This window comes from Artibeus jamaicensis, unplaced genomic scaffold (assembly GCF_021234435.1).
Source record: "Artibeus jamaicensis isolate MK-2021 breed Jamaican fruit bat unplaced genomic scaffold, CSHL_Jam_final contig_1132, whole genome shotgun sequence".
NCBI classification, from domain to species: domain Eukaryota; kingdom Metazoa; phylum Chordata; class Mammalia; order Chiroptera; family Phyllostomidae; genus Artibeus; species Artibeus jamaicensis.
In genome coordinates, this window is record NW_026521221.1 from 6,521,776 (window position 1) to 6,549,297 (window position 27,522).

Sequence of the window (27,522 nt, forward strand, 5' to 3'; positions counted from 1 at the left end):
TACACACCTGTGAAACCATCACCGTCATCTCTGTTAGAAACATTCATCACCTCCAAAAGTTTTCACCTGCCCTTTTATTTAGCATTATTTTAGAAATATTTATTTCTTTATTTAGTTTGTGATAAGAACACTTAACATTAGATCTCTACCCTCTTAGGAAAATTTTAAGTATACAATACAGTATAAAATTTCTTAATCTGAAACCTGTTTTTCATTTGTGAAGATTTTATCCTAAAGCAAATTATAATTCATTAAATTCACAAAATTATGAAAGTGCTTTAATTATTTCTTCCTTTTCATTGCATCAGTTTTTCTTCAGCAAGCCAGGAAATTAAAGCTTCAGTTAGATTAACTGGCTCTTAATCCAACTGCTGGGGTAGGCAGTTGCCCTGTGTCCGACCCCAGGTGGTCATGTGCGGCCGCCTCGCGACCTGGGCCGGCGCCTCTTCTGTCTGGCAGCGCCTCTCCTCTGCAGAGGCCGTGGCCGAATGTGACTTAGTGTTAATCACTTTATGAAATGCACACTGCTGCTTCCTGTAAATAGTGCGAACAATGAACAGATCACACCTCATTCTTAAAAAACCTTTTCTTTCTTTTTAATAAAAATTTGCCTTATACCTGAGTCCTGTCACTGGAAAGCCTTCCCTCGCCTTCTTCCACGCAGGTCATTTGACTGGGATGGTTGGCACTGCTCTGTATGTGAGCCCAGAGGTCCAAGGAAGCACCAAATCTGCGTACAACCAGGTAAAGGGCAAGCTTTGCGGGGAGAAGAAAAGGTCTCAAGAGCAGGATAGTAGTAAGAACATTAAGGACACTGCATTTGGGGTTTAGTTCCCAGCTGAAATAGTCATGAACATTTATTCACTTGGTATGTATTCACATGTACATTGAGTGACCACACTGAACAGGACATGTGGTGCCCAAGGACAGTGACTGAAATTGGCACAGTGCTGCAGAGAGTTACAGTCCCTTCATCCATTCCAAGAAGACTTGAATTAACCCAGGTCTAGCCGGGCCCCAGAAATGCAAAGGATAAGGTAGTCAAGTAATAGGACAAATATCTTCTTCCAGCCTTCAAGGAGCTTATCCAGTGAGAGCTAAGAAGAAAAGGAGTCCAGTAACCAGAGAACAATAGGAACGTCATTTTTAGATTAGACCAGAGAAAGTTTTTCTAAGACAATGACTTTTAGGATAGAAGAGTAGGGAAACGCCATATAAAGTTGGAGTCTGGAACATGCCTGAGAGGAACAAGGAGTGAGGCAGAAGGAGCAAGCATGAAGAGAGGACACCTGATGCAAGGTTGGCACACTTAAGGCAGCCAAAAGAAGGTCCGTGTGCCTACAGTGTGGTGAGCAATGGGGAGAGAGGCATGAAGTGAAGCGGGACAGGAAGGCAGGGGTCCCATCTTGCAGGGCCAACTTAACAATGATGAGGAATGTGCACAGGGAGACCCCGAAGGACCTTAAGGAAGGGTTCTCTCTGGCTGCTGCTGGAGGCTTTGGAGAAGTCCAGGTGGAGCAGCTGATACTTGGAAGCAGCGTGGTAGCAAGTAAGATGGGGAGAAGCATGCAGGTAAGAGATGCATTTTGGGGGAATTGACAGGTTTCCTCACGAAGTGGATTTGGGTGATGAAAGAGAAGGAAAACAGGGCACTGCCCGGGTTTCTGGGCAGCTGAGGGAAGGGAAGGTGGATGAGATGAAGAAACCTGAGAAAAAACATGGGGGAGAAGGAGGAAACGATGGTAGGGAACTTTCATTTGAGACGTGTTCTGGTAAGTTTGAAATGCCTCATGAGAACATCAACTGGAGATGTCCAGTAGGTTGTGAGGGACTCAGAGCTCAAGACTGAAAAAGGTCAGAGTCAGGTACAAAATCTGAGAGTCATCAGCGCACAGATGAGATGTAAAACCATGAGATTGGATGGGATCACTGAGGGCAACAGTGCAGAGCTAAATTTTAAAAATATGTTAGGCAGGCAGTTGACATCAAAGTATATTTTTAGGTTTGTAGTAGAAACACAAGCCTGGGTCTTGGCTCCAACAGGAAGCGCTGGGCAGTGACAGGAAGTTGGCACAAACATCAGATACGCCTGGGGAGTGAGGGTGTGTGGAGACGCACATGCACCCAGTGGGCATGGGAAGGGCCTTCAGTGCCATCTTTCTGAGTACAGTGTGGAACAGCATGAGGACGTCCTCAAAAGGCCTCCGCCCCTGGGCCCAGCAATTCCACCTTTTGAAATGTACCCGAAGGAAACAGCTGGGGACGGTTCAAAAAGATCGCTATAGAAGGCACTCTCCATAGTATTATTTATAACTGAAAAATGACGAAAGTGCTTAAAAATAGGGCACTGGCTACATAAATTATGAGACATCCACATAATTGAATACTGTCTGACATTACAGTCATATTTGAGAAGGTTGTTTTAGAAAAGTGATAGAGTATTTTAAAATATTCTCACCGCATTAAGGGAATAGAAGTTACTCGGAGCACCACAGTTCTAGTCTCAGAACGTGGGCATTTTCAAGAGCACAGAATGAGCGCGTCTTAGCACTAGTGACTCTGCTTGAGCACTCCAATTGCAGGTGCTTGCTGTTTGATTTGTGGTGCTTTTTTTGTACCACATTTTCTACAGCGAACAGGTGTAGGAAATGCCACCATAAATGTGTTTTCTTTTTAAGACTTCAAAGGTCACTGGTTATAGAGAGGCTCTCCTGCCACTCCTTGAATCCAGATTTATTCTGGAGTTTTTCTGGAAAGTGGCTTCTGTGCCTGGGTGCCGTTGCCATGCTTCTGCCCGCTGGCAGCTCCCAGTCTGACAATGCACTGACTTGACCTTTCTCCTTTTTTACCTGCACTTCGATATTTTGTTAGGATTTCTCACACAGTCTTTCTGTTGTGCCATTCCTCCGCCTCATTGGTGTGGCTTGGCAATGAATAGTTGATCTTTGCCATTAGCCACAGATTTTTGGTCTGTTTCCCTTTTGAGACTAGTAAAAATGCAAAGCAAATTCTTACGACAAATCTTGATTGTCCTTGATCTTTAGTAATTATTCTCCACAGTTGAACAATGGTTACCTATGTCTGTTACAATTAATTTCCAAGGAAAATGTTGAGAAGTCATGCCAAATATTTAATCTCATGTGTATTTTACACCTATGCTTCTTTAGAAGAAATTAATTGTTTTCTAATTGGCTTGTTTTTCACTTATGCACACTTTAATTCCAATTAACAGCGCTCGTGAGGTAATTCCCTAGGAAATAACACTTCAGATTAAGGCTCTCTAAATACGGTTCTTTTTCCTCCCCAGAAAGTGGATCTCTTCAGCCTGGGAATCATCTTCTTTGAGATGTCCTATCGCCCCATGGTTACAGCCTCAGAAAGGGTCTTTGTTCTCAACCAGCTCAGAGATGTACGTATCTGATGCTTTAGTGCGTCACTTCCCAGTAACCTGAATCTTAGCATGGACATCAGAGTTCACTGCGGAGTGTTTTCCTGGCATTTATAACACAGAAGACGTGATCCTGCTATGATTTTCTAAATTTCTAATAAATGGAAATCTACCTCTTACACACCTCCAATAATATGAGAAACTCCTCATTTTTGTTTATTTTTAGAAATCCTACTTGGAGAATTGCTAGGTTATAGTTTGTTTTTTGAAAACTCTTGAGAGATTTATGTTTTAATTTAATATTTTTTAAGATTTTATTTACTTTTAGAGAGGAGAAGGAAGGAAGAAAGAGAAACATCAATATGTGACAGAAATATTAATCACACCCCCCTCAACTGGGGACTGGCCCGCAACCCAGGCATGTGCCCTGACTGAGAATCGAACCAGCAGCCTCCTGTTTCACAGGCTGGCGCTCAGCCGCTGAGCCACACCAACCAGGGCTATTTCTAATTTTAAAACAAAGGAGGGATCCAAGTTTTTAATAAAATCAATATAGTTACATTAGTGAGGATCAGTTATAAGGATAATGGATATTTAGTTCTAGAAATTAAAGATTCTGCCTGGTACCTAAAGAAAACCACCATGTCCAGAAATTAAAAGGGCTCTGGGGAAAGTATCAGCCACTTGAACTTTTCCCCAGTGAAATTCCCATTTGTGTTCTTGGGATTGATCCTTGCCTCTGTTATTGCCCAAACTAAAAAGGGACTAATGTTAACAATGCGTGAGGCCAAGGGTTCTCATTCGAAAAAGCATCAAGAGGAAAGTGGAGAGTAACATTCAGATGAGAGTGATTTAGATTACATATTCATGAGCAAGAGATATTGAGAGTTTGTCTCTTCCTTCCTGAGCAGAGCGAAACAGTGTTTCGAAAAACTGGAAGAATTTTACTGCCAGTATAGTGTGGACAGCTGTGTTCATAGAGTAGCGGAGTAAATAAAGTCATTACTGTGCCCTTCCCTTGACTTGAAATGGCCTTAGAGGATTAAGTCTTTGATGCGTGCCTTTCTTTAGTCAAAATTCATGTTTCCCTCATTTCAAGAATATCTCAACTGCCAAGTTGAAGTTATATTTAGGGTCTTATTTTTCAGAAGGATGAGAACTTCTGGGGAAGTAGATGTTTCAGTTAATGTTCTTCTCTGACTCTGTGTTGGTGGTGGGGTGTTTTTGCCTTTTTTCATCTGATGTTTAATAAAGCCACTTTGCCCTTCTCTGAAACCATTAGATTTTTAAATACTTTGTCCTCAGATAAGGTGCTTTCTCTCACCTAAGCTGTCATTTAGGAAAAGTTTGCATTAAAATGGTATGTATGGCCCTGGCTGGTGTGGCTCAGTGGATTGAGCTCTGGCCTGCAAACCAAAGGGTCGCTGGTTCAATTCCCAGTCAGGGAACATGCCTGGGTTGCGGGCCAGGTCCTCCTAGGGGATGCATGACAGGCAAGTACACATTGATGTTTCTTTCCCTTTCTTTTTCCCTCCCTCTCCTCTCTCTAAAAATAAATAAATAAAATCTTTTTTAAAAATTAAAAAATATTATGTATGTACTTAGAAGAATGGGCATTGGGTTTCAAGAAAGGGACACCTCAGTCTTCCCCAGTTAGCAGATTTTCATTTCTGTGTTTGATTCTTCTTATCTCTAGTGAATAAATGCTTCAACTGTGGCAGTCTGCCAAGCACTTGTTGATTGAATGTAATATTTTTTAGGCCACTTCACCTAAGTTTCCAGAAGACTTCGATGATGAAGAGCATACAAAGCAGGTAATTTTCTGATACTTTAAATACTGTCTTCACACTTGGGTTTTAATTACTGTTTTTCTTTTTTCTTTTTTTTGTTTAATTAGTAATCTTTTGCCACTCTTTCTCTTGTATGCTGGGAATAATGTGGGGAGAAAAAAATCAAAAGATGGAGCACTTAAAATGTTACTAAACTTGAAATACGTTATAAAAATGCCAAGCACTGGCACAGACAGTTAACAGACTATAGGGTTCTTTTGTTTGGTTTGTTGTGATTTTGAAGTGTTCTTTAGAACCTTGCCATAGCTGTTGAAAAAAACAGTGCTTATACAGCTCATCATTTTAGAGAAAGCTTGGGACTTTAAGAAAAGAAAAATAATTTAAAACTATAATTCTGCCCTGGCTGGTGTAGCTCAGTGGATTGAGTGTGGGTCTGCAAACCAAGGGATCACGGTTCAATTCCCAATCAGGGCACATGCCTGGGTTGCAGGCCAGTTCCCACCAGGGGACACACGAGAGGCAACCATACATTGATAGTTCTCTCCCTCTCTCCTTCCCTTCCCCTCTAAAGATAAATAAATTAAATTTAAAAAAAACATAAATCTGTTCTGTTTTGTGGTTCAAGTAGCTCAGATTGTAAAGGGACAGACTGGGCAATCTGAAGTTACAGATTTCTTTTTCTTTATTAAGAGATTTACTTTTTAATATATTTTATTGATTATGCCATTACAGTTGTCCTATCCCCCTCTTCATTCCCCTCCACCCTGCACACCCCTCCCCCACCAGTCCCCCCCTTTAGTTTATGTCCACGTGTCTCAAGTTCTTTAGATTCTATATTTCCCATATTACTCTTGCCCTCCCTCCTATTTTCTACCTACCATCTATGCTACTTATTCTCTGTACCTTCTCCCCACTTCTCTTCCTCCCCCCACTCCCCTGTTGCTAACCCTCCATGTGATCTTCATTTCTATGGTTCTGCTCCTGATCTAGCTGTCCTCTTAGTTTGCTTTTGTTTTAGGCGTGGTTGTTAATAACTATGAGTTGCTGTCCTTTCACTGTTCGTATTTTTTATCTTCTTTTTCTTAGATAAGTCCCTTTAACATTTCATGTAACAGAGCTTGGTGATGATGAACTCCTTGAATTTGATCTTATCTGAGAAGCACTTAATCTGCACTTCCATTCTAAATGAAAGCTTTGCTGGATAGAGCGATCTTGGATGTAGGTCTTTGGATTTCATGACTTGAAATACTTCTTTCCAGCCCCTTCTTGCCTGTAAGGTCTCTTTTGAGAAATCAACTGACAGTCTGATGGGAGCTCCTTTGTAGGTGACTGTCCCCTTATCTCTTGCTGCTTCTAGGATTCTCTTCTTGATTTTTATTCTTGGCTAAGGTAATTTCGATGTGCCTTGGTGTGTTTCTTCTTGGGTCCAACTTCTTTGGGACTCTCTGAGCTTCCTGGATTTCCTGGAAGTCTATTTTCTTTGCCAGAGTGGGGAAGTTCTCCTTTATTATTTGTTCAAATAAGTTTTCTGCTCGTGGCTGTTCCCCTTCCTTTTCTGGTACCCCTATAATTCAGATGTTGGAACGTTTAAGGATGTCCTGGAGGTTCCTAAGCCTCTCCTTATTTCTTTGAATTCGCATTACTTCATTCTTTTCTGATTGGATGTTTCTTTCTTCCTTCTGGTCCACTCCCTTGATTTGAGTCCCAGTTTCCTTTCCAACACTATTGGTTTCCTGTGCATGTCCCTTCATTTCAATTAGTTTAGCCTTCATTTGTTCCTCTAGTTTGTGACTTAAATCAACCAGTTCTGTGAGCATCCTGATCACTAGTGTTTTAAACTGTGCATCTGATAAGTTGGCTATTTCTTTTTTTTTTAATTTAGTTATTGTTCAAATACAGTTTTCTGTTTTTTACTCCCATCCCAGCCCACCCGCCCAGTACTCTCTACCTCCTTTCCATTTCCACCCCCACCCCACCCCCCCGGTTGTCCATGTGTCCTTTATACTAGTTCCTGTAAATCCTTCCCCTTTTTCCCCTGAAATTCCCTTCCCTCTCCACTCTGGTCACTGTCCCCTTGTTCTCTATTTCAGTGTCTTAGTTTTTATTTTGTTTGCTTGTTTGTTTTGTTGTTTAGCTTCCTGTTAAAGGTGATATCATATGGCATTTGTCTTTCAACACCTATTTCTTGGTCGCTTAGATTTATTGGCTCTGGGGCTTTGAGTTCTTCTTGAGCCATAATGTTTTGATCTGTTCGCACCTGTTACGTATGGGGGGCAGAGCCCTAGGTGTTCATCAGGGTGGGGCAACTCATTTGCTGGGTTGTGATGCTGTATGTGGGGGCGGGGTCAGAGAGGGGCAGTGGCGGCCCCTGTGCTGCTTTCCGCTGCTGGGGCCTGCACGGTCCATCTCACTGCTCCCTCCTTTGCTTGGTCTATCTGCTCGTGAATGTATGACCGTGGTCAGCCTGCCGCCTTGCACCCTCACTGGGTCTGCCCATTGCAACCCCATGCCTGGGATCCACCAATCACCACCTGCTCTTCCCAGTTGGTCTGGCTGAGTTTTCCTATGCAACCCCACTCTGCCAGTGGCTGGCTCCACCCCTCTTACCAGTCTGGCTAAACAGTTTGTTGTTGTCGGACTTTCATCTAGTTCAATTTTCTGTGTTTTGGTTGTGTTATTTTTTACTAAAACTTTGTTGTCTTTAAACTTGGCTGTGCGAGGAGGCACAGTGTTTTCACCTTTGCCTCCATCTTGGCCGGAAGTCCCTGAAGTTACAGATTTTTAAAGCAAAATAATTCCTCCTCCATGCTATAAATATCTGAGTGTGTGAGCATATGAATTGTCATAGGTTCATATTGTCATCCAGTCAATATGAAAGAATAATTAGAGAATTGATGTATTATACTTCTGGCATGTATATCTTCTTAGTTGGTTGTTTGTCTCAGTGAAGCATTCGTGGTCACTCTTGCACGAGTGGATCTTAACATGGATGTTTATTCCTTAAACTGACCTTTTTTAACAATTATAATCATGGTAAAATTCCTTCTTTAAGTAATAGTCGTGCGTCACATAACTGTTTGGGTCAGCAAAGGACTATGTATACAGCAGCGGTCCCATTAAGATTATCATAACCATCTCAGTGTTGTAGCACAACGCGTTACATGTTTGCGGCGGAGCTGATGGAAGCAAATCCGCTGCGCTGCCCGTGGTGTGAAAGCAGAGCGGTACAGTCACGGTAGTGGCTGCCCCACCAGGGTCTGTGTAAGTGCACTCGGTGATGTTCTCACAGTGACGAAAGTGCCTAAGGACTCACTTCCAGAGCGTATCCCCATCTTTAAGCAGTGAGTGAGTGACTCTTAATGTTGAGAACAGAAACCTAGCTAGAAAATGGTATTAATTTGCTATTTCTTGCTTATTATGTGGGTAGACAATTCACTTTTCCAGGCTTTCATTTTCCTCACCTGAAAAATAAAGGGGTTAAATACCCTGTATTTATATTATCAGCATTAACATCCTGTAATTCTTAACACAACATGAATGGCTCAAGGGACCAATTCTGCATCATCAATTGAATTAGTAAAGAACCATTAGAAAATACATTGAGTTGTGTTTCTACTTCCTTTGTTAGTCATCATTTTTTGAACTGAGTCATTTTCTGTGTTTCTGGATATCATAAGAAAATGTTCATTTCATAGCCTTTCCCTATAACAAGGGCAGTCTTACTCAGAACTTCCACATATTGGTAGCTCCGGTGGCTCAGGAATTGTGTCACAATACAAACAGGAGAGCAACTATCCAAGCTGTTCCCCAGGACAGAGGTTGCTCTCCATCATGGGTGTGGACCAGGTGCCCGTGAGCATTTGCACGTGGACTGTGTAAAGCTGACGGCTCAACCTGCGCCGCCGCCACTTCCCACAGCGCGGGCACCGCCTTTTGTCTGGAATGAGGCAGCACAGAAAGTGCTGGCAGATGCGTGTGGCACACATGTACCACACACAGAAGTTAAGCGAGATAACAGGGTCTGTTTTGCTGAGGAGGCTGTTGTTTCTACCAGTGTAATTTGATGTGACTTTTCATAAACGTTATATCATGTCAGTTCCTTTCTTTGCATGAAAGACAATTACCAGTGTTTTTATTTCAGGCTAAGACTGGGGTAGGAGTTTGGGGGGAGTGTATGTTAAACATATAATTAGAAAATGCTTCATAGAATTAATCTAAAAATTGAGATTTTTCTGACCTCAGATGTTCCTCAAATTCTTTATAAATCCTTATTATAAACAAGAGAGTTAAGGAATCGGCCCTGGCTGGTGTAGCTCAGTGGATTGAGTGTGGGCCTGCGAGCCAGAGAATCGTGGTTTGATTCCCAATCAGGGCACATGCCTGGGTTGCAGGCCAGTTCCCAGCGGGGGACGCATGAGAGGCAACGACACATTGATGTTTCTCTCCCTCTCTTTCCCTCTAAAGATAAATAAATAAAATCTTTAAAAAAAGAGAATTAAGGAATCGCTGAGGAACTTTCAAAGGTTTATATTACCTTCAGGTTGTTCCCCACTTAATGAGATAGTAGCTGTGAAGGTATAGAGTAACATAATCAAGAGAACTCAAGGGAATGGTATCCCTATAGATAACATAAATGGTAAAGAAAAAATAAAAACAAAGTGTTTTACACTGTTTTAAGGATCCCAGCAGATCCTACACATTGTAATTTGAACTAAAATTAGACACATAAAGGTATTTGTTTCATATGCTCACATTTTTTCAGTATATTTTATTGATTATAATATTACAGTTGTCCCGATTTTTTTCTCCCCTTTATCCCCCTCTACCCTGCACTCCCACCTTCCAGCATGCCCCCCACCTTAGTTCTTGTCCATGGGTTATACATGTAAGTTCTTTGGCTTCACCATTTCCTCTACTATTCCTAACCTCCCCATCTATTCTTTACCTACCATTTATGCTTCTTACTCCCTGTACCTTTTCCCCCATTCTTTCCCCTCTCTCTCTATGTTGACAAACCTCCATGTAATCTCCATTTCTGTGATTCTGTTCCTACTCTAGTTGTTGGCTTGGTTTTAGGGGTTTTATTTTTAGGTTCAGTTGTTGATAGTCGTGAGGTTGTTGTCATTTTACTGTTCATAGTTCTTGATCTTCTGTTTCTTAGATAAGTCCCTTTAACATTTCATATAATAAGGGCTTGGTGGTGATGAACCCCTTTAACTTGACCTTATCTGGGAAGCACTTTATCTGCCCTTCCACTCTAAATGAAAGCTTTGCTGGATGGAGCAATCTTGGATGTAGGTCCTTGCCTTTCATGCCTTGGAATACTTCTTTCCTGCCCCTTCTTGCCTGCAAAGTCTCTTTTGAGAAATCAGCTGACAGTATGATGGGCACTCCTTTGTGGGTATCTCTCCCCTTTCCTCTTGCTGCTGTTAAGATTCTCTCCTTATCATTAATCTTGGGTATTTTAATTATGATGCGTCTTGGTGTTGTTCCTCCTTGAGTCCCATTTCTTTGGGACTCTTGAGTTTCCTGGACTTCCTGGAAGTCTTATTTCTTTCTTTTTTTTTTTAAGGTTTTATTTATTTATTTTTTAGAGAGAGGGGAAGGGAAGGAGAAAGAAAAGGAGAGAAACTTCAGTGTGTGGTTGCCTCTCACACATACCCTAATGGGGAACTAGTCTGCAACCCAGGCACGTGCCCTGACTGGGAACTGAACCATCCACCCTTTGGTTTGCAGGCCAGCATTCTATCCACTGAGCCACGCCAACCAGGGCTGGGCCTCTGTCTTTCAAGAAATACTAATATAACCTATTTTGCTGTGTATAATACCCGCTTTTTGCCCAAATTTTTGAGGGAGAAATAAGGATGTACATTATACATGGGTAAAATGATTACATACTATGGATATAATAATCCTGTGTATAACACACACAAAAACGTGGGCACGCATTATACACGGGAGCGTGTTATACACAGCAAAATACAGGACACTGTTGTGCAACACCATGACCATATTGAAGTACAGGGGGAAAATGGCAAATTCAGAAACTTGAAAAATTAAAATGCACCCACTAAGTGCAAGAAGTGCAGTGTCTTTTCTTTGACTGCAACAACTACTGGCTTGTCAGGAGAATCCTGAGGCTCAGCTGTTGCTTCCCATCACCAGTATGCCTGGGTTTTGTTATAGAAATCTGTCATCTCCTGGCTGTTGAACCACGACCCAGCGAAGCGGCCCACAGCCACAGAACTGCTCAAGAGTGAGCTGCTGCCCCCACCGCAGATGGAAGAATCAGAGCTGCACGAGGTGCTGCACCACACCCTGGCCAACGTGGACGGGAAGGCCTATCGCACTATGATGGCCCAGATCTTCTCCCAGCGGATCCCGCCTGCCATCGATTACACCTATGACAGCGATATACTGAAGGTGGGCTTAAGCTGGGCTTCCGTAGAGCACTTAACCTGGTTCACAGAAGGATCAAGTTAGTTTCTTATTTTTCACGGATTCCTTTAAGGCCTCCAACATAAGTTCTTAGTCTGAGGTCTGTGTATGCAGAATATATGCATATGCATTATTCTGGGAAGAACCACACTTTTAACCACTTACTCAAAGGAACTCCTGATCTACCCCCTCTCTGCCCACCCGAGAAGGAGTGCTTTTAGAGACTGAGCCTTGGCCCTGCTGCCCAGAGCCGAAAGCACCCAGCCAGCTCAGATACAGATCAAACAGTCAGCATCTCCAAGTGCTGGCTGCACAGCAGAACACCTGGGAGACCCTTTGACAGAACAGATGTCCAGGCCCTGCATCCATTCTAGTGACAGAATCTCCAGGGGTCAGGTACTCCAGGGGTGTAAAAGCTCCCAGGTGGTTTCTGAAGCATAGCCAGGTTTGAGAGCTATCAACATTTTCTTTATAAAAACAAACAACAATGAAAAAACACGATATGAAACAGTATAGCAAAATGTTAAGATTTGATAAAGTTGGATGATAAATAACAGATTTCTGTTATATCGTCTAAGTTTCTACATGCTCAAAATATGATATAACTTCAGAGCAGTAGTAGAGGAAGTAGAGATGAGGTTTGCGGAAGATCAGTATAGATTTTAGGGGCCAAGCAGTGTTCTGGCTGGCAGTATTAGAAAGATACCAAATTATGGGTGACTCTTTTGTCTTTTTGCTTCTCTGTTATTTCTAAATTTTCTCTGGTGAAATGGTACTACTTTTCTGATAAGAAGCAAGTGAAAAGGACAACTGTTTACAAAACATCTAAATACCATTTGTCTTTTGAGGAGCCCACAGTGAGTCACCTTAGCGTATGGGAGGGGACCTGAAGCTGTTAGGGGCGTGACTGCTCCGAGGTGTCCCCAGTTCCTCAGGGAGAAAGGGCAGATTTGATCAGCTCTCCCTCTCTGAAGGGCAGATATCTGGGTTAGGGACTTGGACTTTGAACCCAGCTGGCCCTCCTCAAGGAGGATGCATTCATTGTAAGACTTCTGGTTTCTTCTTTCTTGAATGTGTTAAAAAAGGGACTGAGTTGTTGAAATTTCTTCTATGATCCTCAGAGTAAGCCATGTAATGCTGACTGCAAGCCACTGATTAATATTTTAGATGATCCCTCTGATTAGGTTTTGGTGACATTTTAATTGGTCATATTCTAGGGAAGCTTTTCAATCCGTACAGCCAAGATACAGCAGCACGTCTGTGAAACCATCATCCGCATCTTTAAAAGACATGGTATGTTCTTTTAAAAAATTATATGTTTTCTCAAAAGATGTTTTTTTCAGCATTAAAAAGGACTGTTTAAAAAAGCAGTTAATAATAGATTTGGGTGCAAGTATATTTTACTTTTAAGTTCAGTTACAAGCAACTGACATCATGTGAAATTTAAGCTTATTTTTACAACTCAGCTTGATGAGGAGAAACAGACTTTTTTTATTTATTTTTAATCCTCACAAGAGAATATGCTCATTGATTTTAAACAATCTTATTTATTTATTTTTAGAGAGAGGGGAAGGGAGAAAGAGAGGGAGAGAAACATCAGTGTGGGAGAGATGCATCAATAGGTTGCCTCCCATACACACCCCGACTAGGGATTAAACCCACGACCTAGGGACATGCCCTCACTGGGAATCAAACCTGCAGCCTTTGGTGCACGGGATGATGCTCCGACCAGCTGAGCCACCTGCCTAGGGCAGGATAAACAGATTTTTATATTACAACCTTGCTGCTAAAGTGCAGCTGGTTTTTGGAGTCAGAATATAGGACTAAATTGACAGAGTTAACCTTAGGTGAGCTGTCCATTGAGAATTGACCACAGATGGTGATGATTTCCACAGTCCCTGTAGCAGAGGATGTCACCGTCAGGTTTGTGTTCATTTTTAACTTGCCTCCTAGGAAGGGTGAGAACCTGATGATTGATTATTTTTTTCTAATTTGGTGTAGGAGCTGTCCAGTTGTGCACCCCACTGCTACTTCCCCGAAACAGACAAACATACGAGCACAACGAAGCTGCCTTATTCATGGACCACAGTGGGATGCTGGTGATGCTTCCTTTTGATCTACGGGTGAGGCTCGCTCTGCTGACAGTTTGGATGCCATGTCTGGTCGCAGGGGTGGCACCACTGTTAAAGGAGTACCCCCCACTGATCTTTCTGTTTTGCTTTTTTGGCTGAACTTACGATCTACAATGTAGATTCTACACGTCACCCTTAGAGAACATATTTTTAAGAAAGTTATCAGGGTGAGAGCATTCCTGAAATTTAGTAATCATTTGACCCTGTGTTTATCCTCGTTGCTAATCACACAAGTGCCTTTGGCCCTAGAAACCAGAGCCCTGCATTGCAGGTACCACGTCTGTGTCTCGACGTGGAGCTCTGCCCAGTGGCCCCTGCAGGGCAAGTTACCCAGGCCAACTGAGACAAATAAGGGGGATTTTTTTCCTCTACTTCCTGGGAAGACCTTTGGTAACTTTCTGACTTGTTAATGTCTACAACAATTAAATTCTTAGAACAGCAAGTGTCGCTGCTAATTAGATACGCTGAACTTTGCTCACGCACGCTGTCTTTGGATTCCCGCGGGCTCCCTCTGGCAGCAGCACACTCTTACAGGCCATTCATTCACCTGGTGTTCACTGCCGAGAAGCCCATCTGTAGCACTGTACATGCATAAGACAGACAACAGTTTCATACTCCTCATGTCCCCAAAAGCACTTATAAGTAGAGAAAGCAAAGGATATAACCAGGCAATTCTCAAAAGAGAAAACGCACAGGGCTGATATACTTCCAAGATGTTCAACCTCACTAATAATGAGGAAATACCAAGCAAAGGTATCTCCACTTCCCCCATCAGACTGACAGAAATATTTAAATTAATATCCAGAGATGACAAGGACATAGAAAATAGGTACTTTCATATATGTTGATGGGAATGTAAATCACTAAATCTTTCAAAAAATAATCTGAAAGGTTTTTTTTGTTTGTTTTTTAATTTAATTTATTTATCTTTAGAAGGGAAGGGAAGGAGAGAAATATCAATGTATGGTTGCTTCTGGTGCATCCCCTGCTGGGAACTGGCCTGCAACCCAGGCCTGTGCCCTGACGGGGAATCAAACCACAATCCTTTGGTTCGCAGGCCTGTGCTCAATCCACTGAGCTACACCAGCCAGGGCTAATCTGAAAGTTTTTAATAAAAATTTTTTTGCCCTGGCTGGTGTAGCTCAGTGGATTCAGCATGGGCCTGTGAAGCGAAGGGTCACTGGTTTGATTCCCAGTCAGGGCACATGCCTAGGTTGCAGGCCAGGTCCCCAGTAGGGGACACATGAGAGGCAACCACACATTGATGTTTCTCTCCCACTCTTTCTCTTTCCCTTCCCCTCTTTCTCTTTCCCTTCCCCTCTCTCTAAAAAATAAATAAATAAAATTTTTAAAAATTATGTACAACTGTGCCCTGTAAACCAGCAATTCCACTTTGAGGAATTGATTTAAAGAAAATAAAAATACATCAGTGTATGAATATTAAAAGGATGTTTATTGTTATGATGGTCAAAAACTGAAAACTGCATGTTTATCCAAGGAAATTGGTTGCATAATTTACTATGGAATATTAAAGAGGTATAAAATCAAAATATATATATATTAAATATATTTATATCTACATTTGATCTGTAGACATACCCACGGTATATTGTTAGCTGGGGAAAAAGTATGTATATTTCAAAGGAACTCTAATATCCATTTTTATTATAGGAGAGAAACTTGTTTTAAAAAACCAACCACGTATATGCATAAGGTGCACTATATGTTTGCATTGCCTGGCATGTGTCGGGGGTAAACATACTCTCACAGGCCTGTGGGTGACCATGAACACCAGCTTGTTTGTGTCACCATAGAGTTGTGAAGTGTCAAAGAATACACTGAACCTTTGACTGTATTTTTCCGGAGAGGGCACTGAATTGGGGTATTTTTCTTTTTCATATTTATATTGTGCGGCATATTGCAAGAACAGATTTTGCTTTATGGTTTAAAGTACAAAATCCTTCTATATTCATGCCTTGTTTTTCTCTTACAGTAAGTAAGTAAAGATATTTGGGGTTATTCTGAGTAAGAGGGGAATACATAACATATCAGACATGTGGGCTCTGTTAACGAAAGGGCAGAAGTGCAGACATTGACATAGTGATACTTACACTGGCTGCTGCTTCTCAGGACATGAGGAGACAAGCGTAGATTCTTGAACATCAGCTCCCTTTCTGTGAGCGCACAGAAGTTCCAAAAGATAAAAAGTAATTACCCTTTAGAATTTGACCCATTAGGCAGTGATACTGTCAGATCTCTTGGGACAATCTGAAAATGGTTTCATAAGTTGTAATGATTATTAGCAGGTAGTTATTAAGAATTTCTCCTAAAAGATCAATAGGAAAATCAAGAAATTCACCAGAAGAGAGCACCCATTTAGATTGCATTATCATAAATGACACTTTAAAAAATTCACAGGTAACCAAATAACTTGCACTGATTTCAATTTGGCATAATAAAATCGGCAGAGTACATTTAACTAAAAGTGAATTTTTCTCAAACTTAAAAGCCACGACGACTCAGGTGGGCAGAGTGTGCGGCAGTGAGGTCTGTTGCTCACTGACACACTCAGGAACACGTCAAGGAACGTGAGTGACAAGCAGCACACAGCTTTGTGAATGTACAAAAAACCACTGAATTGTACTTTAGAAGGGTGCGCTCTATGGTATGTGATTTCTATGTCAATAAATCTGTTATTTAAAAGACAAAAAAGTATGCTAATTGGCACATCTTGACATTGACCTTTGAAACTTTATTTTTCAGGTTCCTTTTGCAAGATATGTGGCAAGAAATAATATATTGAATTTAAAACGGTAAGGAACAATGGGGATTTCATTTGGTGGATGTGGGAAAGAAACCCAGGAAGAATGTTTTACCTCCTATGATCCTTACACAGTAAAGAACTTGGGGTTTAAAGTATTGAACTTGGAATATGGTCAGAAAGCCCAGGTAAGTAGCCCTGTCTATAAAGTGACAGGACAGTCAGACCCCTCTTTACAAGGGAGGTAGCGGTCGGGTAGCTCCCCGAGGCTCCTGTAGTCTATTCCATGACTTCTAAACATCCCCAAGCAACATAATTAATTACCTTCGCAAATGGTTGCTTAGGGGAAAAAAACATCTGGCTGTTCTTGATCACAGATGGCCCATTTTAAAATTTAATTGGAGAATCAAATGGCCAATGGTCCCTGTGTGAAAACTGCCTACACAGGTAACTGAACAGAAGCTGTGTGCAGAGAAGCAGAGGGAACCCAGCAGGAGCCCTGAGCACTGAGGAGCCCCAGGCACTTGGCCCTGGGGAAGGTTTTCTGTACATTCACTTGCGCAGGGGGCTGACACCGAGGTCTCCGTAAGTTGCAGCACTATTGTTGTCAAGTAGGCGTCCTGCCCTAAAGAACTTTTCCTCAAAAGAAATCAGAACTCTACCTGCTTTTATTCTCAGCTGCAAGTGAGCAATTAATAGTCGTAGTGCTAAGGTGTGGGTATTGCTGTGTAGAAAGCAAGCACTTAAGGTAAAATTTTTGTGTGTAATTTCATCTCTATTTCAAATACTTAATGAAAAACAATTAAGCCTCAGTTCAATTATGGGAAAACTGGGAATTGGAACCTACATCACAAGGCAAGACTGTTCTGGGCAAATCTTATCTTTAAGCTTTCTTGGTCATACCATTGATTAATTTTGTTCATTTTTGTTACTTTTATCTTGCTCAACAATTTCTTATGCGTTTTTGATTTCAGGAAGCAATGACCTTAGAAATCTGGGTTTCTCTCTCCAGATACTGCATAGAACGAGTGTTCAGACCTCGCAAGTTAGACCGATTTCATCCCAAAGAACTTCTAGAATGTGCATTTGATATTGTCACCTCGAGCACCAACAGCTCTCTGCCCACTGCTGAAATCATCTATACTATCTATGAAATCATCCAGGAGTTTCCAGCCCTTCAGGTTCCTGTCCATATTCTAACGTTCTGAGGTTGCCATCAGACCACTGGAGTCCTTCATCAAGCGCAGGGAGGGGTGACCGGCCACAGAACTGCTCCTCACTGTGTGCCGACTGTGAATCCCACTTGACTGGAGTAGCTGAGGAGAGTTGGACAGGAACCAGCTTTTTGTCGCTTGTGTTTTGGGGGATGGATGTTGTTTCTCTGCCCATTCTTCCAAAATGCAAGAAATTAAGCTAAGATTCCTAGGGTGCTTTTTTAGTACTTTCATAGCCTCTTCAGAACCCTTGGTGGCTCCCTCCTACACCCCAGCTCTCAACTCCCCAGCTTCACTTTTCATCACGCATGCATGCTCGCTGGCCGGTGGAGACTGCTTCCAGCACAGCGGTTTGCTCTCCTCAGGCCCTCCCTCCCTGTCTCACCAGCCTGACCTGTTCACTCCCAGTCAGGGCGTTCCTTTGTGTTGTGAGACTTTTCTCTGGCCCACCATGGTTTGGGCCCTCTCTCCCCAGGAAGACTTTCTGCTCCCCCACTGATGGGCTGGCCGCCTTTTCTCTTCAGCTGGCACAGCACTTGAGATGAGACAGTGCCTGCTTCCTTGAGTTGTGCTCCTTGTTAGTTGTTCAGGCAGAGTGTGTGCTCTTTTTTTTTTCCAAATTATAAGAAAAAGTTTACTTAGAAAGTTAGAGGTAGTAGGAGTGAGCCAGCTGGGCTGTGTAGGCTCAGGAAACAAGTTACAGAGACAGAAGGGCCTTTGGAGCTTAGGCGAGAGAGAAGGGGAAGGGGGAAGGTTCAGGTGTGCTCTCAAGGCGGAGAGCTCACCCAGAATTTGTGCTGTTCCCGGGCGGAACTCGTGTGTCTACTTTTCTGCATTCCCCACTGCACCTGGCTGAGCACACAGCTCACAACTGAATGCTTGCTCAGTAATTGGCTTGTGCGGACAAAAGTAAGGATAGCTATTCCACCAGCCTGTGCTTCTAACCAAATCCTTTCCCTCTTGAAGTCTGTGTGAATTTGCTCAGGCTTTTCAACACAGCTGAAGACCACAGTATCTTTGGTATGTGTAATGAAGTGTTAAGTTATATTATACTCTTTGACTACAACAAATGTAAAAAGAATGTATATGAAAAAATAAACTAGAAAGCAATAAAGCATGCATTTTATGTTTGGTCCTCCCATGTATTAGAATGATAAATTGGCGGTAAGATTCTAGGTTTGGTCACATACGTGTACTGCTTTTATAATGAAAATAATCTTTTTATGTTTGGTCCTCCCATGTATTAGAATGATAAATTGGCGGTAAGGTTCTAGGTTTGGTCACATACGTGTACTGCTTTTATAATGAAAATAATTTTTTTTTCTTTTGGGTATCCTAGGAAAGAAATTACAATATTTATTTGAACCACACCATGTTATTGAAAGCAGTACTCTTACACTGTGGGATCCCAGAAGATAAACTCAATCAAGTGTACATTATTCTGTATGATGCTGTGGTAAGCATTGAGTTACTTTGACTTGATGAGGAAGGATAAAAATTGTCCATGAGCATTTTCTTACTGATGTAACCAACATTGAATTGGGGCTTTTATCTCCTTCCCTCCTGGTGAAAGAACCAATTCTCTTTGATTCAGTTACCAAGTATTGGTTGAGCTTTTATCTCGACTAAGCCTGTACTACTAGTGACCTCCAAGGTGTTTTTTTAAGGCTGACTTCTGATTTCAAAAGATCAAATAGTCTTATTTCATTTGTAAGACAGTAAAGTTCTTCACTAACCTACTTCTGAAGGCAAAAAGTCAGTGCTGATGCTTGCCGATAATGACCTTTATTGAGCACCTGAGCCATGTGGCAAGCATTATTCTAATCTCTTCATGTGAACTAACTCACTCCACCCTCACAAGTGTGGTTATGCTTAATTTACAGAGTCCCAGAGAAGGGAGTGTTAGTATTGAGAACAGATTTATGCTCTGCCCTCAATTCTTCCAACCTACCTGTGCATATCAGTAAAGTCACTCAGAGATTTGGATTGGCTGGATGGGAGCAGAGTGGTTCAAATCTCTGTGGGAGCCTCAGTTAGCACCTCCTTCCCGTGGGCCTGGGGCGGTGGCGTCTCCAGTTACTTCTCCTAATCAGCCATATCTTAATATTCATTACTCTATAGTGTGTGTGCAGAGCCTGGAGGGGAAACTTTGAAAATTTTAAATAGTGTGATATTATGAGGCTTGGACGGAAGTGAATTGTTTGCTTATCTTTTCTAACTTCTTTTCAAGTTAAATATTCTTTTCATAATAAGAGGCATCTAAAAGACTCAGTAACTAACAGCACTGGCTGGTGTAGCTCAGTGGATTGAGCATGGGCCGCAAACCAAAGGGTCGCCGGTTCGATCCCCAGTCAGGGCATATGCCTGTGTTGCAGGCCAAGTCCCCCAGTGGGGGTCACGTGAGAGGCAACCACACATTGATGTTTCTCTCCTTCTCTTTCTCCCTCCCTTCCTCTCTCTCTAAAAATAAGTAAATAATAAAAGACTCAGTAACTAACAGAGCCAAACAGTCTATGATTAAGGCTGAACAAATAGTGGAAGTCCATAATGGCTTATTGTTCTTTATTCACCGAAAGGCTTAACTAGCTTTCCTTGAGGTGTGTCTCGAGGACCCTAACCTTACTGTGTGTTTCCAGTGGTTCTTTCCTCCCCCAAAACTGCTGCTGCTCTTTAGCAGTGATGGATATGATATGAAGTCAATCAAAGACTGGCAGAAACCCCAGGGAACTTGCACAGGGGCTCCAGGTCAGCGTGTTCCTATGCCACAGCCACAGCCAGGCTGCCGGTGAGGGAGGAAATGCTGGGCCTGTTAGTGCGAAGTCCTCGTCGGGGGTCACAGATCGGTGGAGGCCTCCCCACCCAGACAGAAGTGCCCTGGTTAAGCCTGTCCCGCTCTGAGCTGCCATACCATTCAGCAGATGCAACTTCCCGATTTTTAATTCTTTCACGTCAGGGTCTTTCACATTTTAAAACAATGTTTTATGTGAATTGGAAAAAAATGTTTTTGTAAATCACGGAATTATTTCATCCTTCATAATTAGGAGCAGTTTATCCAAAATAAAAACTGTACTTGTCAGAATTAACCTGAAAATTGTATCTTGTTCAGGGCCATTTGGTCACTCTCACTGTTACCTTTTTCTTCTACATTAGACAGAGAAGCTGACGAGGAGAGAAGTGGAAGCTAAATTTTGTAATCTGTCATTGTCTCCTAATAGTGTAAGTACCTCCTAATGGAATTGTTACAGCCCGCGCTCTGAATCTGTGATACCAGGAAACATTTCCAGATTCTTGCCGCAGTAAGGCAGTCGCACTTCCTGCCACCGCCTTGCAGATACAGTTTTCTCTTGAGTATTAATTGGTACCATGGCAACCTCTGGGGTTAAGGGACTAGAGAAACCAGTGCTGTGATCAAAGAATGCCTCTCCATGCTGCTGCTTAACGTGCTGTAATCATCGTGTTCTTTCTCCATCACCAGATGCCTCTCTTTCACACCCGACATAGAGGCCGTACTTGGTAGAGCCTCCTGCTGAGCAGGTTTGGTACTAGCTGTCCTTTCTGAAACAGAGTCTGTGGGACCAGAGTAAGGCACGGAGCTCTGCAGATTCATTTGGGTACTCGCCCATCCCACAGCCCACTGATCCCTGCTGGGTCTTGAATTAAAGCTCTTGCTTTTCTGGTACATTTCCTGCTCCTAAAACCTTGCATTTGATCCCGCTGGGCATGAGGAATATCTCCTGGGGTGACCAGGTTCATTGTACTCTCTCCGCAGTCATCAGATTGGGCCCAGATCTTTGGCAGAGTAGACAGCACTTAACTGAGTTGCTGAAAATCAGAAGACAACAGGGATTTCTTACATTTTCCTGAATATTTATATAAGAGATTTAAAAAAAAATCTTTCCAAAACCTTTGTAGCCCTTGGACTGACACTCAGTTACATGATCCTGTGGTGATCAGCAGAATTCACATATGGGATAGATTAAAATATCCACAGGTCAGGCAGAGTCACTCAATCTCTTGGACACTTACAGTGCGGCAGGCAGAGTGCTAGGGATATAACGAGCAGGTTGAGCAGTCCACAGACTGCTTTCAATTCTTAATTAGTATCGGCCTTTAAAAACCCACGACGGGATATGGGCAGCATGTATCTACCCTCAGCTCTTCAAAACAGCTTTCACAGGGCACACGTAAACCACCATTTAGGATGTCCCACAGTCCTGGCTGGTGTGGCTTAGTGTGTTCAGTGCTGGCCTGCGAACTAAGCCAGTTCACTTCCCAGTCAGGGCAGGGCGCATGTGCCTGGGTTGCAGGGCCAATTCCCCTGTTGGGGACCTGCGAGAGGCAGCCAATCGATATTTCTCTCCCTCTCTTCCCCTCCCTCTGAAAAATAAATTTTACATATCTTTAAAAAAAAAAGTCATCCCTACCATTTGCAGGCAAGGAAAGTAAAGCAGACACATAGCACAGGGAGTTCTAGAAATTCAGGCTCAATTTTCAGTGCTCAATATTGGGGGAGATATTGATGATATGCAAAGAGACCCAATGGCATAATGTTCTAATACAAAAAACAGTATTTACTTAATACCCCAGACATGTACACAAGGCATATGTATGTGCACAAAAAGTTCATGTATATAAATAACACAAAGAATCTACTCAAGAAACTGCCTGATTCATCATTCCCTACCCGAAGGTTCAACCCCAAAAGGTTCTTTGAACTAATGTCACATTTCAAGAAGATTTCCCTCTCTCACAGGAAAACAACAGCATTGGTTGCCACACTGTCAGCTTCTTTTTGCAGGTCATTTGATGATAATGATAAGTGTTAATTCAGAGTTATGGTTGGGCAGTTCAAAATGGAGCAATTAGTATCTAATAAAGGCAGTTGGTACTCTTATTATTTAAAAATGGAACTCTAAGGATATTGAAAAGGGAGTAGAAATATTGCAAAATAAGACTTCCGGCCAAGATGGAGGCGTAGGTAGACACACTGTGCCTCCTCACACAACCAAAATAAGGACAACAACAGTTTAGAAACAAAATAACAACCGGAACTGACAGAAAATTGAACTGTATGGAAGTCTGACAACCAAGGAGTTAAAATAGATTCATCGAGACTGGTAGGAGGGGCAGAGTTGGAGACTAGGCGGAGAGGGGTCACAGCAAAAACGGTGGCTGGCAGACCCTAGGCACAGGTTGGCAGCAGGCAGACCCAGTGAGGCAGCGATTACGGAGCAGGGCTCCACACAAGGCCGCTGACGGGGCAGTCCCACATTCACACACACATAAACCAGGCGAAACTAGGGAGCGGGACAGACCGCGCAACCCAGGGTCCCACCCCCGGGAAATAAAGCCTCAAACCACCTATTAGAAACACCTGTGGGGGTTAAGGCAGCAGCGGGAGAGACTCCCAACCTCACAGGAGAGTTTGTTGGAGAGACCCACAGGGTCCTAGAATGTACACAAGCCCACCCACCTGGGAATCAGCATGAGAAGGGCCCAATTGGCTTGGGGGAAACTGCAGAAGTGACTGAGCAGAACAAGTGCCATTGTTCCCTCTCAGACCCCTGACCCGTATACAGTGTCATAACCCAGCGACTGTGTTGCCCCACCCTGGTGAATACATAAGGCTCTGCCCCTCACTAAAGAAAAAATGGCCCAAACAGAAGAACAGATCAAAGCTCCAGAAAAAATACAACTCAGCAATGAAGAGACAGCTAACTTATCGGATGCACAGTTCAAAGCACTGGTGATCAGGATGCTTACAGAATTGGTTGAATTTGGTCGCAAATTAGATGAAAAAATGAAGGCCACACTAAGTGAAATGAAGAAAAATGCACAGGAAACCAATAGCAATGGAAAGGAAACTGGGACTCTCAGATCCATGGAGTGGACCAGAAGGAAGAAAGAAACATCCAATAAGAAAAGAATGAAGAAACAAGAATTTTTATTCTTGTTTCATCTAAAAATGAGGAGAGGCTTAGGAACCTCTAGGACATCTTTAAACATTCCAACATCTGAATTATAGGGGTACCAGAAGGGGAAGAGGAAGAGCAACAAATGGAAAAGTTATTTGAACAAATAATAAAGGAGAACTTTCTCAATCTGGCAAAGGAAATAGACTTCCAGGAAGTCCAGGAAGCTCAGAGAGTCCCGAAGAAGTTGGACCCAAGGAGGAACACACCAAGGCACATCATCATTACATTAGCCAAGATTAAAATGAAGGAGAGAATCCTAGAAGCAGCAAGAGATAAGGGGATAGTCACCTACAAAGGAGTTCCCATCAGATTGTCAGCTGATTTCTCAAGAGACCTTACTGGCAAGAAGGGGCTAGAAAGAAGTATTCCAAGTCATAAAAGGCAAGGACCTACATCCAAGATTGCTCTATCCAGCAAAGCTTTCATTTAGAATGGAAGGACAGATAACGTGCTTCTCAGAGAAGGTCAAGTTAAAGGAGTTCATCATCACCAAGCCCTTATTTTATGAAATGTTAAAGGGACTTATCTAAGAAAAAGAATATAAAAAACATATATATAGTAAAATGACAGCACACTCCCAATTATTAACCACAACTAAAACAAAAAGAGAAACAAAGTAAGCAAACAACTAGAAGAGGAACAGAATCACAAAAATGGAGATCACATGGAGGGTTAGCAACAGGAGGAGAGAAGGGGAAAAGGTACAGAGAATAAGTAGCATAGATGGTAGGTAGAAAATAGATGGGGAGGGTAAGAATAGTGTGGGAAATGTGGAAGCTAAAGAACTATGAGTGCTCTCTTCAGCAGCACATATACTAAAATTGGAACGATTTTACAGAGAAGATTAGCATGGCCCCTGTGCAAGGATGACACGCAAATTCGTGAAGCGTTCCATATGTTAAATAAAAATAAATAAACAAAGAACTTATGACACTTGAACATAAACTAAAGTGGGGGAAATATGGGTGGGAGAGGGTGTGCAGGCTGGAGGGGAATAAAGGGGGGAAATGGGACAACTGTAATAGCATAATCAATAAAATATATTTTTTTAAATGTGAAACAGTTTCAAATATCTGGGCCAGTCTTCTTATTTTACAAAGAAGGTGCTGAGGCCCAAAGAGATATTGTGAGTTGTCCAAAGTGACATGGAGTTAGTTGGTTACATGGTGAGGACCCAAACCTGGGGGTGCTTACATGAATGCTTCTGGTTATTTTATTAATGGGGGAATTTAATGAAAAGGTTTATTGAGAAGAAATAATTTTACTAAGAAGAAAAATTAAAATGAGACTATTTACAAATTAAAATATTTACCTGGCTGGTGTAGCTCAGTGGATTGAGCACAGGCCTGCGAAGCAAAGGGTTGCTGGTTCGATTCCCAGTCAGGGCACATGCCTGGGTTTCAGACCAGGTCCCCAGTAGAAGGCGCATGAGAGGCAACCACACATTGATGTTTCTCTCCCACTCTTTCTCCTTCCCTTCCCCTCTCTCTAAAAATAAATAAATAAATATTTTTTAAATTTAAAATATTTTATTTTTAGTATGGAGATTTTAACAATTTTTGAGTTTTAAAAAAATACAAATGATTTATGATTATTATTTTAAACTATATTAAGCTGACTCTTCATTCAGCTCTTTGTTTCCAGTTGCCAGTGTAGAGTTGAACCAGGTTCTGCTTGCCTACAGCCTTCATATAGCTATAATCTTGTTTCTTAATAATTTCCACTGAAGTTCCTGTTAGTTTTCTCTCCGGTTTTATAATCCCAGTTATTTCCTCTTCTCTTGCTCTGTGCCATGACTGTGCCTGGCCCACAGAGCTGTCATCACTAGTCCCTGCCATCTCTCCTGGGGTGGACGATGCGTACAGCTGGTGAGAGCTGGAAGCTAGGATCAAGGTCTGAGCTGGAGAGAAGGAAAGATCAGGAAGCTGCCTGCAGGGGACAACACCTGAGTTGCATCCCCCAGCTACAAATAGGAATCATTCAAGCAAAGGGAGGAGAGGGAGTTTCTGACTGACTCAGTGTGGTATTAGAACCACCCAGACTTTGCCTTCCTGCCCGCACCCCGCACTTGTGTGCTTGTAGTAATGGGGATATATGAGAATGTGGATGGAAAGGGGAACAATGCTGGCTTCAGAATATATAATGGAGGCTCTGCTAGAGCCAAGATCTGCTCTGCTGGGGTCAGCATTAACTATGAGTAAGTGAGTGACTAAAAATGAACTGTGAGGAGGTGCCTGAAGCTCTTCTGCGAGGTGCTTTAGAGTTGTTGGAAAAGGATAATCCTCATCTGGGATTGTGGTAAAGGCTAAAATACCCAACTATAAACTCCTCCTCTTGGAGAGGTGCAAAGGCTCTTCTGAGTCCCCCTGAGTGTAGAAAACGCAATGCAAAGTAAGTGTTCCCTGCTGTGGACTGGAAGCTAACTGTGCCTCTTTGCTTTCCAGCTGTGTCGACTCTACAAATTTATTGAGCAGAAGGGAGATTTGCAAGATCTAACACCAGCAATAAATTCATTAATAAAACAGAAAACAGGTGTTGCCCAGTTGGTGAAGTATGGCTTAAAAGATCTAGAGGAGGTTGTTGGACTGTTGAAGAAACTTGGCATAAAGTTACAGGTTTGGCAACTGTGATTCTGGCAGTACAGATGTGTAGCATTAATAACAGCACAAGAGGGAAATGGGCTTTATTTTATTAATGCTAATAATGTTTTATTTTTCCAGAAGAGCTCTGCTTTCTACATTTTGGAACATGATATCTAGTAATGATTTTGGCTTAAGTCAGAATTTCTGTGCAAGCATCACAATTTCTGTTGTGCAGCAATTCTTATTATGTCCGCATCAGAGAAGTGGTTATTCTTGAAAAAAGCAGTTTCTCTTACTTGGCAGGCTGTAGCTAAACAAACTTTGTGCCAGATCTTATAGAATATTTGTTTTATGCTAATATGTTGTCCTGATGCTGTTGATGGAAAACAGTGCCTTTGACACGTCTGTGTCGTTCCCCTCGGCAGGTCCTGGTCAACTTGGGCCTGGTTTACAAGGTGCAGCAGCACAGCGGGATCATCTTCCAGTTCGTGGCGTTCATCAGACGGAGGCAAAGGGCTGTGTCTGAAATCCTTGCAGCTGGCGGCAGATACGACCTGCTGGTGAGGGCTGGTCCTGGATTTGTTGATCTATTCTGGCTTAATTTCACTTCTTTCTCAACTTGTTATTTTGAAATTTTTCAGACCTGCGGAAAAATTGAACCAGTAGTACAATTATAATCAAACACCTGTATATCTTTTATCTAGGAAGAGGAATGGAAATGTCTTGTGGACCATACTTGTAATGATTTTGAAGTTTTATTTTAAAATAATTATAGATTTACAGGAAATTGCAAAGATAGTACAGAGAGGTTTGTTTACCTTTACCTCGTTTCTTCCCATAGTTAAACCTGGCATAATCGTAATAAAATATCCACACCAGGAAGTGGCCATTGGTTTACTGCGGGTGTATAGCTCTGGGCCATTTGACCCACTTGTAGATTCCTGTAACCACCGGTGACGGGTGGGAACCGTGGTGTCCCTTACCCCACCCCACTGTGATGTGCTGTGCTACATACATTGAGAGCCACACCAGACAGTGTTATGCTTATTCCCTTGACTGTCAGACTTGGAGAAACTCAACAGAAGAGAGTCTATTGTATTTCCCCCACATTTCTGGTTTCTGATGAGAAATCTACTGTTATTGGAATTATTTTTCCTCTGTAGGCATGGTGATTCTCACCTGATGGTTTTAAAGAGATTTTTTTTTCTTTGTCTTTAGTTAGAAGTTTAGTTATGTGTTTCT

At 42.2% G+C, this 27,522-nt stretch overlaps 1 protein-coding gene and 1 non-coding gene across 2 annotated transcripts in view; both read left to right on the forward strand.

Annotated features, from left to right (window-relative positions):
• EIF2AK4 (eukaryotic translation initiation factor 2 alpha kinase 4) overlaps positions 1 to 27,522 on the forward strand; it is a 106,405-nt gene that overhangs the window by 58,507 nt on the left and 20,376 nt on the right. Inside the window, exons 18-29 of the mRNA XM_037161686.2 lie at positions 665 to 744; positions 3,308 to 3,409; positions 5,149 to 5,202; positions 11,365 to 11,601; positions 12,834 to 12,909; positions 13,618 to 13,739; positions 16,512 to 16,561; positions 17,522 to 17,690; positions 19,063 to 19,179; positions 20,874 to 20,939; positions 26,143 to 26,313; positions 26,706 to 26,840. Of these exons, the coding sequence (XP_037017581.2) occupies positions 665 to 744; positions 3,308 to 3,409; positions 5,149 to 5,202; positions 11,365 to 11,601; positions 12,834 to 12,909; positions 13,618 to 13,739; positions 16,512 to 16,561; positions 17,522 to 17,690; positions 19,063 to 19,179; positions 20,874 to 20,939; positions 26,143 to 26,313; positions 26,706 to 26,840 (1,379 nt within the window). The remainder of the gene's footprint in view (positions 1 to 664; positions 745 to 3,307; positions 3,410 to 5,148; positions 5,203 to 11,364; positions 11,602 to 12,833; positions 12,910 to 13,617; positions 13,740 to 16,511; positions 16,562 to 17,521; positions 17,691 to 19,062; positions 19,180 to 20,873; positions 20,940 to 26,142; positions 26,314 to 26,705; positions 26,841 to 27,522) is intronic.
• Positions 24,490 to 24,599, forward strand: LOC119061323 (U6 spliceosomal RNA). Its single transcript, XR_005084754.1, has one exon. It is a non-coding gene; the product is annotated as a U6 spliceosomal RNA (small nuclear RNA).